The sequence below is a fragment of the Hylobates moloch genome, unplaced genomic scaffold, assembly GCF_009828535.3.
Source record: "Hylobates moloch isolate HMO894 unplaced genomic scaffold, HMol_V3 SCAFFOLD_16, whole genome shotgun sequence".
NCBI classification, from domain to species: Eukaryota; Metazoa; Chordata; class Mammalia; order Primates; family Hylobatidae; genus Hylobates; species Hylobates moloch.
In genome coordinates, this window is record NW_026652291.1 from 81,280,412 (window position 1) to 81,295,213 (window position 14,802).

The following is a 14,802-nucleotide window of genomic DNA, read 5'->3' on the forward strand; positions in this document are numbered from 1 at the left end:
CAAAGTCAGGTTTAGAGAGAAGTCAGGAATTGAGATAGAAATCTTCGTTAGAGTGGAATAATTGCACACCGACGTTTATTATAATGCTCTTATCTATAATAAAGATTTAATAGTTGAACTTCAGGACTCCTTACTTAGAAAAATCTAGGCTGACTCTGGGCATGTTGCCTATGAGTTAGCTCTGCTCTGCAAGGAGCGTTAAAAAAAAACAAAATCTGACGAATAGCTGGACCAGACCACGTTCACTTCCCTTTAAACGATGAAAATATTAAAATAATGGGTTGCCACTCCTAGCACGGTGAAAAAGAGACTTGGCATTTTGTTTTCTCAGCCCAGATAGAGATATAAGAAATTATTCCATCTACACATTTTTGCTTTTCACCTTATATTCTGATTTAAAAGTACAAGGAATGAGGCACGTTAGACGCCCAATAACATTAAGTTCCCAAATTGATGGGTATTCCATTTCCCCGGGTATATAATATTTTACAACAAATCTCTTATCATAACATTTTAAGTGACTTATCACTTTAGCAATGACGCCCAGCCATCTAATCATTGGAAACGGAACTTAAATTTAGAGTTTGTTAAAACAAAACAAAACACCGGAACCGCACAGGGAGCATATTTAGAGTAACGCCTTAATAATGCGCATGAATCTCCGGGAGGGCTGTGAAGGTTTCCGGGAAGCCAGCCAATCATATTCCCAACGGAAGCTCAGTGGCGGCATTTTCAACTGGATAAACTGGCCTTAGTCCCGCCTTCTCGTTGCAGAGTTTTGTGCGAAGGAAACCGATGGGGATCGGAACCGTAGTGTTTGAGCTGCTGCTGCTACGGATATCCGACCGAAGCCTTCGGTGGTTGTCGGCCTAATGAGCGGACGGCAAAGAACGCTTTTTCAGACGTGGGGCTCAAGTATCTCCCTATCATCTGGGACTCCGGGTTGCAGCTCCAGAACTGAGCGACCTCAGAGCCCTGGCAGCTCCAAGGCGCCTTTGCCAGCAGCAGCGGAGGCTCAGCTGGAGTCGGACGATGATGTGTTGCTTGTCGCGGCGTACGAGGCTGAGCGGCAGTTGTGTCTAGAGAATGGCGGGTTCTGCACCTCCGCGGGCGCCCTGTGGATTTACCCTACCAATTGCCCAGTACGGGACTACCAGCTGCAGATCTCCCGGGCTGCTCTGTTTTGCAATACGCTGGTGTGTCTGCCTACCGGACTGGGAAAGACCTTTATTGCTGCCGTGGTCATGTACAATTTCTACCGCTGGTTCCCTTCAGGAAAGGTGGTCTTCATGGCCCCAACGAAACCCTTGGTGACACAGCAGATCGAGGCTTGCTACCAGGTGATGGGTATCCCGCAATCCCACATGGCCGAAATGACAGGTACCTTAGACTGGACTAATTTTGAAGTAAGAGCTGGGAATTCCTGACCCATGCGGAATAGTTCCCGAGCTACAATATGTGCATCCTACGCCCTCCCTCTTAAAATATTCTCTACTTGTAGCAAGCCCAACACTGATGGATAGGGTTGCTTTATTCAATCTTCAGAGTATATCTGCAGCTTGTCATGGTATTTTGAAGCTATCGTGTGTGTATATTCCATGGGTAACTGAACACGATGTTTCCTGGCATTCTTCCTGAAAAAGATTTCTCAGTTGAAGAATTTGCCTGTCTTCAAATACGCCATTCTGTAGGAATTTTCTAAAGGCAATTTGGTTGTAGTCCTAGATAAGTGCCAGCTTCGATATTTGGACCACACCAGAACTTTAAAATGTAGCATTCCGATGAATTGTCAAATTGTTTTTCTCTTAATATTACCAAAGCATGTTTGCATTCTGAAAAAGCCAGACTATTTATATTTTATAGATAACAGTCTGAAGTTTAGAATGTAGAATGTCACTTTTATTTTCAGGGTCTACACAAGCTTTCACCAGGAAGGAAATATGGTGCAGTAAGAGAGTGCTTTTTCTTACGCCTCAGGTCATGGTAAATGACCTTTCTAGGGGAGCTTGTCCCGCTGCTGAAATAAAGTGTTTAGTTATTGATGAAGCTCATAAAGCTCTCGGAAACTATGCTTATTGCCAGGTAATAATTTTGTTAAGCGGTATTTTGTATTGTAACTGTGCTGTTAAAGAGAATTTTGGCGAATAGTTATTAGTGATGGAAGTTATTGACAATATTATTATAAAAAGCCTTTACGTCTATTATCTCAGAACAGATGGTGATAAAGAATATCTGTACTTTCTGTCATCCATTCAAATCAGTGTCTCCACTGCCTTTTGCTGTTATTGTTGTTTTCTTTTTCTTTTTTTCTTTTTTACGACCAACCAGATAATTAGTGTCAGCTGTAGATCATGAGAGCCTAGTCATGGTTGGGACAGTGATCTAAAATAGGGTATGAAAGGAGTTTTGAAATTAATAAAGATTGGTAGTGGATATGCGGTGTGTTTTCTTGGCGCCTAGGTAAAATAATGACATAATGTATGCCACATACCTAACAGCCCCTTTGAGTATTTTGATTTGCCTCTGTATTTGGCTTTGATGTTGCAGTTTTTTCTGTAGAAGAAGCCCTACTGTGTTCCTGATCAGCATAGAGTATAAACCTAAATTATTCGCTCTTCAGATAATATAACTGGTGGTAGTTCACTCACTAGACCATCAATATACTGATTAAGGAATAATGATAAGGGACCATGTATTATAGGTTGTTTAACAGAACCACTGTTATTTTTGCATTGAACAGATGAAACTAAAAAACTTTTTTTTTCTTAAGGTTGTAAGAGAACTAGTCAAATATACAAATCACTTTAGAATCTTGGCTCTAAGTGCCACACCAGGTAGTGATATAAAGGTAAGTAAAATGTTTTTCCATTTATTACAGTTAAGAAAATAAAGCTTTTGGTCGGGTGCAGTAGGTCACACCTGTAATCCTAGTGCTTTGGGAGGTGGAGGTGGGAGGATCACTTGAGGCCAGGAATTCCAGACCAGCCTGGGCAACATGGTGAGACCTATCTCTACAAAAAATTTAAAAAATAGTGAGCATGGTGGAACACATCTGTAGTCCCAGCTACTCCAGAGGCTGAGTCAGGAAGATTGCTTGAGCTTAGGTGATTGAGGCTGCAGTTAGCTATGATTGCCAGTGTACTGCAGCCTTGGTGACAGAGCGAGACCCGTAATCCCAGCACTTTGGGAGGTCAAGGCAGACGGATCACAAGGTCAGGAGATCTAGACCATCCTGGTTAACACGGTGAAACCCTGTGTCTACTAAAAATACAAAAAATTAGCCGGGTGTGGTGGCGGGCACCTGTAGTCCCAGTTACTCAGGAGGCTGAGGCAGGAGAATTGCTTGAACCCGGGGGGCAAATGTTGCAGTGAGCTGAGATTGTGCCACTGCACTCCAGCCTGGGCAACAGAGCAAGGCTCCGTCTCAAAAAAAAAACAAAAACCAAAAAACACAAATGAATAATCCAAATAATAAGAACTTTTACATGGGGCCAGATCAGTTTTCCACTGTAGTATTTATCTAGTTTGACATGAGAACTACAACATTTCCTACAACCTGCCTAGCTTTTTTTCAGTGGTTTCAGGACTTTCCTCCCCTCTCCTCCCCTCTCCTCCGTTCTCCTCTGTTCTCCTCCCCCTCCCCCTCCCTTCCCCTCCCCCCTCCCTGTTCCCTTCCCCTTCCGCTTCCCCTTTCCCTTCCCTTCCCCTCCTTTCCTTTGTTTTCTTTCTTTCTTTTTTTTTTTTTTGACGCAGTTTCACTCTCGTTACCCAGGCTGGAGTGGAATGGCATGTGCCCTTGGCTCACTGCAACCTCTGCTTCCTGGATTCAAGGGATTCTCTTGCCTCACCCTCCCGAGTAGCTGGGATTGGGATTACAGGCGTCCACCACCACACCTGGCTAATTTTTGTATTTTTAGTAGGCACGGAGTTTCACCATGTTGGCCAGCTCGTCTCCAACTCCTGACCTCAGGTGATCCGCCCGCCTCAGCCTCCCAAAGTGCTGGGATTTCAGGCGTGAGCCACTACGCCCAGCCCAGGAGTTTCTTTAAATTAGTAGTTTTCAGACTGCAGTGTGCATAAGAATCCCTAAAACCTGCTAAAAATGCAGGATATTTTTAAATAGTAAAATGATTTTTAAAAGTTGTTACCGTTTTCAGTTTTTTTAAGTTTTATTTTGAAATAACTTTAGATTTCCAGAAAAATTGCAAAAATTGAAGTCTTTGTTTGGTCCTCTCCCATCTTCCCCTAATGTTAACGTATCATATAACCATAATAAAATTATCAAAGCCAGAAAATTAGCATTGGTATACGAGTAACTAATCTGCAGATCTTGTCTGAATTTTGCCAGTTTTCCCACTGATGTACTTTTCTGCTCCAGGGTTCAGTCTGTGATCTCACATTGTGTTGTCATGGCTTCTTAGTCCCTTCTAATCTGTGATGGTTCCTCTTTTTTCTTTTTCTTTTTTTTTTTTTTTGAGACGAAGTCTCACACTGTTGCCCGGGGTTGAGTGTAATGGCATGATCTCGGCTCACTGCAACCTCCACCTCCCAGGTTCAAGTGATTCTCCTGCTTCAGCCTCCCAGGTAGCTGGGATGACAGGCACCCGCCACCATGCCTGGCTAATTTTTTGTATTTTCAGTAGAGACGAGGTTTCACTATGTTGGCCAGGCTGGTCTCGAACTCCTGACCTCGTGATCCGCCCGCCCCGGCCTCCCAAAGTGCTGGTATTACAGGTGTGAGCCACTGTGCCTGGTTGCTTCCTCTTTTTTCTTGTTTTCCATGACCTTGATGCTTTTGAAGAGTAGGTGCCAGATATTTTGTAGAATATCCCTCAATTTGGGTTTGTCTGATGTTTTCTCATGATGTGGTGACGTTATGCATTTGCTAACAATGATCCAGAAGTGATGCTGTACCTTTCTCAGCATATCCTATCAGGGAATATATGACGTTGCCTTGCCTTTTTACTTGTGTTGTTAATCTTGACTTAGTTAAGATGATGTCTTCTTGGTTTCTTCATTGTAAAATTACTGTTATTCCCTTTGTAATTAATAAGTATCTTGTGGGGGAAATACTTTGAGACTATGTAAATAATCCTGTTTTAGCATCCGATGGTGGTTCCTGGCCTGCAACAATTATTGTTGTGGTATTTGCCTAATCATTCTTTCTCTCTTTTACATTCATTAATTTGAATTCTTCTGCAATAAAGAGCTTTTTTCCTTCTATGGGCCACAGTCCACTACTATTTTATCAGTTTTATTAAGATTGTTCCAGCTTTGGCCATTAGGAGCTCCTTCAAGCTCCTGTGTCCTTTAGACGTGCACTTTTTTTTTTTTTTAAATAGGGTCTCACTGAGTCCTCCAGGCTGGAGGGCAGTGCACAGTAATACTCACTGCAGCTGAATTTCCTCGGCTCAGGTGGTTCTCCCATGTCAGCCTCCTGAGGAGCTGGGACTACAGGTTCATGCCATGACACCCAGCAAATTTTTGTATGTTTTGTAGAGACATGGTTTCCCAGTGTTGCCCAGGCTGGTCTAGAACTGCTGGTCTCGAACTCCTGGGCTCAAGTGAACCACCTGTCTCAGCCTCTCAAAGTGCTGGGATTATAGGCGTGAGCCACCACACCTTGCCACCCTTTTTTTTTTAATGCCTCTGTAACTTCCTTACATCATAAGATACATTATGCTCCTTTAATATTTTTTCAGCCCAGCCATGGAATCAACAGTATGTCTGGGAAATTCTGGTTTCCTTTATTGAAGAATGGTAAAAATGCAGATTTTGAGACCTGTCCTATGATATTCTGATTTTAGTAGCTCTGAATGGTCTTCCATATTGAGTAAGGATTTTTATTTTATTTTATTTATTTTATTTTTTTTTGAGACAGAGTCTTGCTCTGTCACCCTGGCTGGAGTGCAGTGGCTCTATCTCGGCTCACTGCAACCTCCGCCTCCGGGTTCAAGCAATTCTGCTGCCTCAGCCTCCTGAGTAGCTGGGATTACAGGCGCCTGCCACCATGCTCAGTTAATTTTTGTATTTTTAGTAGAGACGGGGTTTCACCATGTTGGTCAGGCTGGTCTCGAACCCCTGACCTCGTGATCCCCTGCCTCAGCCTCCCAAAGTGCTGAGATTACAGGCATGAGCCACCACGCCTGGCTTGAGTAAGGATTTTATTGGATACATTCTGTGACAGCCTTTAAAAAATTTTTTTTTATTTTCATGGGTACATAGTAGGTATATATATTTATGGTATATATGAGATATTTTGATACAGGCATGCAATGCATAATAATCACATCAGGGTAATGGGGTATCCATCACCTTAAGCATTTATTCTTTTTGTTACAATCCAGTTACACTCTTTTAGTTATTTTAAAATGTACTCTTATTACTGACTATAGTCACCCTGTTATGCTATCAAATATTAGATCTTCTTTATTCTATTTTTTTGTACCCCATAACGTAGTGTCCCCCCTCCTACCCCCCTCCCCCACTACCCTTCCCAGCCTCTGTAACCATCCTTCTACTCTCTATCTCTATGAGTTCAATTACTTTAATTTTTAGCTCCCACTAAAAAGTTAGAACATGTGAAGTTTGTCTTTCTGTGCCTGGCTTATTTTACTTAACATCATGACCTCGAGTTCATCTATGTTGTTGCAAATGACAGTATCTCATTTTTTTCTTAACGCCGAGTATTACTCCACTGTATTTATGTACCAGAGTTTCTTTATCCAAACATTCATATGTTGATCGACGCTTAGGTTGCTTCCAAATCTTGGCTATTGTGAATCATGCTGCAATGAACATGGGAGTGCAAATATCTCTTTGATATACTGATTTTCTTTCTTTTAGGTATATACCAAGCAGTGGGATTGCTGGATCCCATGGTACCTCTATTTTTAGTTCTCTGAGGAACCTCCAAACTGTTCTCCATAGTGATAGTACTAATTTACATTCCCACCAGCAGTGTATGAGGCTTCCCTTTTCTCCACATCCTCACCAGCATTTGTTATTGCATGTCTTCTTGATAAAAGCTGTTTTAAATGGGGTGAGGTGATATCTCATTGTAGTTTTGATTTGCATTTTTCTGATGATCAGTGATATTGAGCACCTTTTCATATACCTGTCTGCCATTTGTATGTCTTTTTTTGGAGAAAAGTCTATTCAGATTCCTTGCCCATTTCTTAATCAGATTATTAAACTTTTTCCTGTAGAATTACTTGAGCTCCTTATATATTCTGGCTATGTGCTTTTGAGACAGGGTCTCATTCTGTAGCCCAGGCTGGAGTGCAGTGGCACAGTCATGGCTCACTGCAGCCTCAACCTCTGGGCCCAATCAATCATCCTGCCTCAGCCTCCCATGTAGCTGGGACTACAGGCCCGCAACACCATGCCTGGCTAAATTTTTTTGGTTTTTTTTTCTGTAAAGATTGGGTTTTGCCATCTTACTCAGGCTGTTCTCAAACTCCTGGGCTCAAGCAGTTCACCCGCCTCAGCCTCCCAAAGTGCTGGGATTACACCTGGCCTCCATATACATTTTAGGACTGTTTTTCCTATTTCTGTGAAGAATGTCATTGGGATTTTGATAGAGATAACATTAAAAGAGAGAGAGAGAGACAGAGAGAGGGATTACATTGAATCTGTAGATTGCTTTGGGTAGTATGGACATTTTAACAATATTGATTCTTCCAATCCATGAACATGGAATATCTTTCCCTTGTGTCCTCTTCAATTTCTTTCAGCAGTATTTTTTAGTTTTCATTGTAGAGATCTGTCACTTCTTTGGGTAAGTTTATTCTTAGGCATTTTGTTTTATTTGTGGCTATTATAAATGGAATCACTTTCTTGATTTCTTTTTCAGATTGTTCACTGTTGGCATATGGAAATAGTATTGATTTTTGTTTGTTGATTTTGTATCCTGCAACTTTACTGAATTTGCTTATTAGTTTTAATAGTTTTTTTGATGGAGACTTTAGGTTTTCGCAAATATAAGATCATATCATCTGCAAGCAAGGATAATTTGACTTCTTCCTTTTCAATTTGGTTGCCCTGTATTTCTTTCTCTTGCCTGATTGCTCTAGCTAGGACTTCCAGTACTATATTGAATAACAGTGTTGAAACTGGACATCTTTGTCCTGTTGAAGATTGTAGAGAAAAGACTTTCAGTTTTTCCCCGTTTGGTACAATGCTAGCTATAAGTTTGTCGTATATTACTTTTATTATGTTGAGATATATTCCTTCTACCCTCAGTTTTTTGAGAGTTTTTATCATGAAGGGATGTTGAATTTTATCAAATATTTTTCAGCATCAGTTGAAATGATTATATGTTTTTTGTCCTTCATTTTGTTGGTATGATGTATCACATCGACTGATTTTTGTGTGTTGAACTATCCTTGCATCCCTGGGACAAATCCCACTTGATCATAATGAATTTTTTTTTTTTAAACATATTGTTGAATATGGTTTGTTGACGATTTTTGCATCAATATTCATCTGGGATATTGGCCTGTAATATTCTCTTTTTGATGTGTCTTTGTCTAGTTTTGGTATCAGGGTAATACTCTAGCCTTGTAGAATGAATTTGGAAGTATTACCTCTTCATGTATTTTTCAGAATAGTTTGAGTAAGATTGGTATTAGTTCTTTTCTAAATGTTTGGTAGAATTCATCAGTGAATCCATAGGGTCCCAGGCTTTACTTTGCTAGGGCACTTTTTATTATGGCCTTGATCTTGTTATTTGTTATTGGTTTGTTCAGATTTTGGATTTCTTCATGGTTCAATCTTGGTAGCTTGTATGTTTTTAGGAGTTTATTCATTTCTTCTAAGTTTTCCAATTATTTGGCATATAGTTTGCTCGTAGTAGCCACTAATGATCCTTCGAGTTTCTGTGGTATAGATTATAATGTGTTTTTCTTTTTTTTTGAGGCAGACTCTCGCTCTGTTGCCCAGGCTGGAGTGCGGGGGCGTAATCTCTGCTCACTGCAAGCTCCACCTCCCGGGTTCACACCATTCTCTTGCCTCAGCCTCCCAAGTAGCTGGGACTACAGGCGCCCACCACCACGCCCGACTCATTTTTTGTATTTTAGTAGAGATGGGGTTTCACCATGTTAGCCAGGATGGTCTCAATCTCCTGACCTCGTGATCCACCAGCCTCAGCCTCCCAAAGTGCTGGGATTACAGGCATGAGCCACCGCGCCCGGCCAGTCCTTTTTCATCTCTGATTTTATTTGGGTCTTCTCTCCCCCTTTTTTTTTTTATCGTTAGTCTGGCTAAAGTTTTGTCAATTTTGTTTATTTTATTTTATTTTTTCAAAAAACCAACATTTTGTTTCATTGATTTTTTTTGTTGTTTTCATTTCAAATTCATTTATTTCTGCTCTGATTTTTATTATTTATTTTCTTGTACTAATTTTGGGTTTGGTTTGCTTTTGCTTTTCCACTTCTTTAAGATACACTGTTAAGTTATTTATTTGAAGTTTTTCCTTTTTGATATGGGCACTTGATAGCTATAAACTTGTCCCTTAGAACTAGTTTCATTGTCTCCTATAGGTTTTAATATGTTGTGTTTCTATTGTCATCTGGTTTCAAGAAATTTTTTAATTTCCTTCTTAATTTCTTCATTGACCCACTGGTCATTTGGAAGTGTATTGTTTGATTTCCATGTGTTTGTATAGTTCCCAAAATTCCTCTTGTTATTTTGTTTGATTTCTAGTTTTGTTCTATTGTGGTTAGAGAAGATGCTTGATATTATTTCACTGTTTTCAAATGTTTTAAGACTTGTTTTGTGATCTAACATATATATGGTTTATTCTTGAGAATGATCCAAGTGCTGAGGAGAAGAATATATATTCTGCAGCTCTTGATGGAATATTCTGTAAATATCTATTAGGTCCATTTGGTCTATAGTGCAGATTAAGTCCGATGCTCCTTTGTTGATTTTCTGTCTGGAAGATCTGTCCAGTGTTGCAAGTGGGGAGTGAAGTCTGCAGCTATTATTGTATTGTGGTCTATGTCTCTCTTTAGCTCTAGTATTTATGTATCTGGGTACTCCAAAGTTGGGTGCATATATATTTAAAACTGTTATATCCTCTTGCCAAAGTGACCCCTTTGTCATTATATAATTATCTCCTTTCTTATGGTTTATGTCTTGAAATCTATTTTGTCTGATGTAAGTATTGCTACTTCTGCTCTTTTTTGGTTTCTATTGGCATGGAATATTTTTTTCCATCCCTTTATTTTCAGTTTGTTGGTGTCTTTATAGGTGAAGTGTGTTTCTTATAGGCAATAGATCATTGTGTCTTATTTTTTCATCTGCTCAGCCACTCTAGATCTTTTGATTGGAGAATTTAGTTTATTTACGTTCAATGTTTTTATTTTTATTTATTTATTTTTTGAGATGGAGTCTCGCTTTGTCGCCCAGGCTGGAGTGCAGTGGCACAATCTTGGCTCACTGCAAGTTCCGCCTCCCGAGTTCATGCCATTCTCCTGCCTCAGCCTCCTGAGTAGCTGGGATGACAGGCGCCCGCCACCACGCCTGGCTAATTTTTTGTATTTTTAGTAGAGACGGGGTTTCACCGTGTTAGCCAGGATGGTCTCGATCTCCTGACCTCGTGGTCTGCCCGCCTTGGCCTCTCAATCTATTTTTTTATTGACAAGTAAACTCTTACTCCTGCCATTTTGTTATTTGTTTTCTGGTTGTATTGTGGTTTTTTCTTTCTTCTTTCCTTCTTTCCTTCCTTCCTGTCTCCCTTTTAGTGAAGGTAATTTTCTCTGGTGGTACCTTTTAGTGTCTTGCTTTTATTTTTTGTGTATCTGTTGTATGTTTTTAGATTTTAGGTTATCATGAGGTTTGCAAATAATATCTGTAACCCATTATTTTAAACTGATGACAACCCTGATTGCTTGTACAAACAAACAAGCAAGCAAAAAGAAAACTAAAAAAAAGTCTACACCTTAACTTTGTCTCCCTTTTTACCTTTTTGTCAGTATTTTTATCTTACTATACTGTTTATATTTTCAAAAGATGTTGTAGTTATTTTCTATCAGTTCATCTTTTTGTCCTTCTACTTAAGACATGAGTAGTTTATACACTACAGATACGGTGTTATAATACTCTGTGTTTTTTAAATGTATTTACTATTACCAGTGAGTTTTGTACCTTCAGATGATTTCTTATTACTCATTAACGTTCTTTTCTCTCGGAACTTAAAATACTCCCTTTAGTGGTTTTTTTTTTTTTTTCTTTTTTGTAAGAAGGGTCTAGTGTTGATGAAACCCCTCAGCTTTTGTTTATCTGGGAAAGTCTTTATTTCCCCTCATATTTGAAGAGTATTTTTGCTGGATATACTATTCTAGGGTAAATTTTTTTTCTTTCAGCATTTTCAATATATCATGCCATTCTCTCCTGGCCTGGAAGGTTTCTGCTGAAAAGTCTGCTGCCAGACGTATTGGAGCTCCATTGTATGTTGTTTCTTTTCTCTTGCTGCTTTTAGGATCCCTTCTCTATCCTTGACCTTTGTGAGTCTGATTATTAAATGCCTTGAGGTAGATTTATTTGGGTTAAATCTTTCTGGTGATCTATATCCTTCTCGTACTTAAGTATTGGTATCTTTCTCTAGGTTTGGGAAGCTTTCCCTTCTTATCCCACTGAATAAACTTTCTACCCCTGTCTGTCTCTCTACCACCTCTTTCAGGCCAATAGCTCTGAGATTTGCTTTTTTGAGGCTATTTTCTACATCTTACAGGCATTCTTTATTCTTTTCTATTTTTTTTTTTTTTTTTGCCTCTTTTGTGTATTTTCATATAGCCTGTCTTCAAGCTCAGTATTTTCTTTCTTCTGCTTGATGAATTCTGCTTATATTAAGAGACTGTTGCTGTTGGATTCTTGAGTATGTCAGTAGCATTTTTCACCTCCAGAATTTGTACTTGATTCTTTTTAATTATTTCCATCTCTTTGCTAAATTTATCTGAGAGAATTCTTAATTCCTTCTCTGTGTTATCTTGAATTTCCTTGAGTTTTCTCAAAACAGCTATTTCGAATTCACTGTCTGAAAGGTCCCATATCTCCTGGTACCTTATTTTAATTCATTTGGAGAGATCATATTTTCCTGATGGTCTCGATGCTTTTGGATGTTCACCTGTGTCTGGATATTAAAGAGTTAGATATTTATTGTCTTCACACGCTGGGGTTGTTTATACCCATCTTTTTTGGGGAGAAGGATTTCCAGGTATTCAATGGGACTTGTGTGTTGTGATCTAAGCTGTATTTCCATTAGAGAGCACGCCAAGTGCAGTTAACACTTTAGTTCTTGCAGACTCAGAGGTAGTGTCTGAGTTTCAGAGAGAAACAAATAGAGTTTATCTCTCTGTGCTGAGCTACCTGGAGCTGGGGGTGTGGTGACACAAGCCCCCCTGTGGCCACCACCACTGGGACTGCACTGGGTAAGACCTGGAGCTGCCACAGCCCTGAGTCTCACTCATGGCCTGCTGTCACCACTGCCTGCCTGCTGTCTATGTTTACTCAAGGCTCTACGATCAGCAAGTGTTGAAGCCAGCCAGGCTTCTCTCCTTTCTTTCAGGGCAGCAAGTTCCCCCAGGCCCCGGGCAAGTCCAGAGATGCCATCTAGGAGCCAGAAACTAGGGTCAAAAACCTTAGAAATCTACCTTGTGCTCTATACTACTGCAGCTAAGCTTGCACTCAAAGCACAAGATGAAGTCCTTCTCACTCTTTCTTTCCACAGGCAGAGGAGCCTCTCCCCATGGCCACCACCACCATAGGCCTATGGGGTGTACTGCCAGTCTACTGCTGATTTTCACTTAAGGCCCAAGGACTGTTCAGTCAGCTTGTGTTGAATGCTGCCAGGCCTGGGACTCACCCTTCAGAGAAGTGGGTTCCCCTCTGGCCTGCGACAGTTTCAGAAATACTGTTCAAGAGTCAGGACCTGGAATCAGGTCCCCAAGAGCCCATTTGTTGCTCTACCCCACTGTGGCTGAGCTGGTACCTAAGGTGTAAGACAAAGTCTCCTTTACTTCTGCTTTTCTCAAGCAGAAGTAGTCTCTCGTCATAGCCATCATTGCTAGAGATGTGCTGGGTCTCACTGGAAGCCACCATGTCTAAGAGTCTCACCCAAGGCCCATGACATATTACCTGGGTATTGCTGATGGTTATTTAGGGCCCAAGGGCTCTTTAGTCAGCAGGTGATGAATCTTGCCAGGACTGGGTTCTTCCCTTGGAGGTAGCTGGTTTCCTTCTGGCCCAGGGTACGTCTAGAAAAGTTGTCAGGAAGCTAGGGTCAGGAACGGAGACCTCACGACTCTGCCCTGTCTTGTTGTGGCTGAGCTGATATCCAGGATGCAAGACAAAGTCCTCTTTACTCTTCCCTCTTTTTTCCTGAAGCAGAAGGAAGGAGTCACTTTCGTTTCTGTGAGCTGCACAGCCTGGGGTTGAATGAAGGGTGGTGCAAGCACTCCTTTAACTGTCCCAGCTGGTGTCTCACTAGGTCACGTGCCCCCCATGTTCATCGTCTCCGGAACATTTGCCGGAACTTAAGTTCCAACCACTAGGTTGGGGAATTCCCTTCTAGCTAGGGCCGGTCTAAATTCTCCTTCTGTGGTGGCACTGACTGAGTTCCACTTGGTTTTGCTTTTCGCTGTGACAGAGCAACACTTAGTTCAATGCACAGTCTCACAGAAACTGCACTCTCCCTCCCCCAGGTTCTTAGATTCTTTCTCCACACCACAGGGCCTCCGGGGGATGAGGGAGGGGTGGTGTTCATGATTCAAGACTGTGTTTCCTGGCTGGACGTGGTGGCTCACGCCTGTAATCCCAGCACTTTGGGAGGCCAAGGCAGGCGGATCACGAGGTCAGGAGATCGAGACCACCCTAGCTAACACGGTGAAACCCCGTCTCTACTAAAAAATACAAAAAAATTAGCTGGGCGTGGTGGCGGGTGCCTGTAGTCCCAGCTATTCGGGACGCTGAGGCAGGAGAATGGCGTGAACCTGGGAGGCAGAGCTTGCAGTGAGCCAAGATCGTGGCACGGTACTCCAGTCTGGGCGACAGAGTGAGACTCCATCTCAAAAAAAAAAAAAACATTGTGTTTCCTACCCTTTTCAGTGCCTCTTTTAGCAATATGAAGTGAATACCAGGTACTGTGATTGCTCACTTGATTTTTGGTTCTTATGAAGGTGCTTTTTTGTGTAGATAGTTTTCAAATTTGATGTTCTGCATGGGTGATTATCTGTATTTCCATCTTGTTCCATGCTTCCAATGATAGCTTTTAACTCTCACAAGCTGCAAGACTTTTCTTCGATCCTTTTTTTGATGAGCTTAGAAATTTCTATCCTATCTCTGGTTTTCTCCCTGTCCTCGTTTAAACATTCATGTTTTTCAGTCAGCTTAAAAATGTCATCCCCCTTTGGGAGGCTGAGGCGGGCAGATCACGAGGTCAGGAGATTGAGACCATCTTGGCTAACACGGTGAAGCCCCATCTCTACTAAAAAAAATACAAAAAATTAGCCGGGCATGGTGGTGGGCGCCTGTAGTCCCAGCTACTTGGGAGGCTGAGGCACGAGAATGGCGTGAACCTGGGAGGTGGAGCTTGCAGTGAGCCGAGAGCGCGCCACTGCACTCCAACCTGCGCGACAGAGCAAGACTCTGTCTCAAAAAAAAAAAAAAAAGTCATCCCTTCAGAAAGGTCCGTTCTAACTAAGCTATCTTGTCAGTGTTCCCTATCTTGTTATTTTCTCCTTAACATTTGTGATAATCGGTCATTCTTTTGCGTATTGATTATTTTGGTCTTTCAGCACC

General features: G+C 41.3%; 1 protein-coding gene across 1 annotated transcript in view; it reads left to right on the forward strand.

The window, feature by feature from the left end:
* The first annotated feature begins 608 nt into the window (after positions 1-608).
* Positions 609-14,802, forward strand: part of FANCM (FA complementation group M) — a 66,892-nt gene continuing 52,698 nt past the window's right edge. Inside the window, exons 1-3 of the mRNA XM_058429398.1 lie at positions 609-1,380; positions 1,910-2,082; positions 2,771-2,848. Coding sequence (XP_058285381.1) covers positions 873-1,380; positions 1,910-2,082; positions 2,771-2,848 — 759 coding nt within the window. The 5' untranslated portion in view covers positions 609-872. The remainder of the gene's footprint in view (positions 1,381-1,909; positions 2,083-2,770; positions 2,849-14,802) is intronic.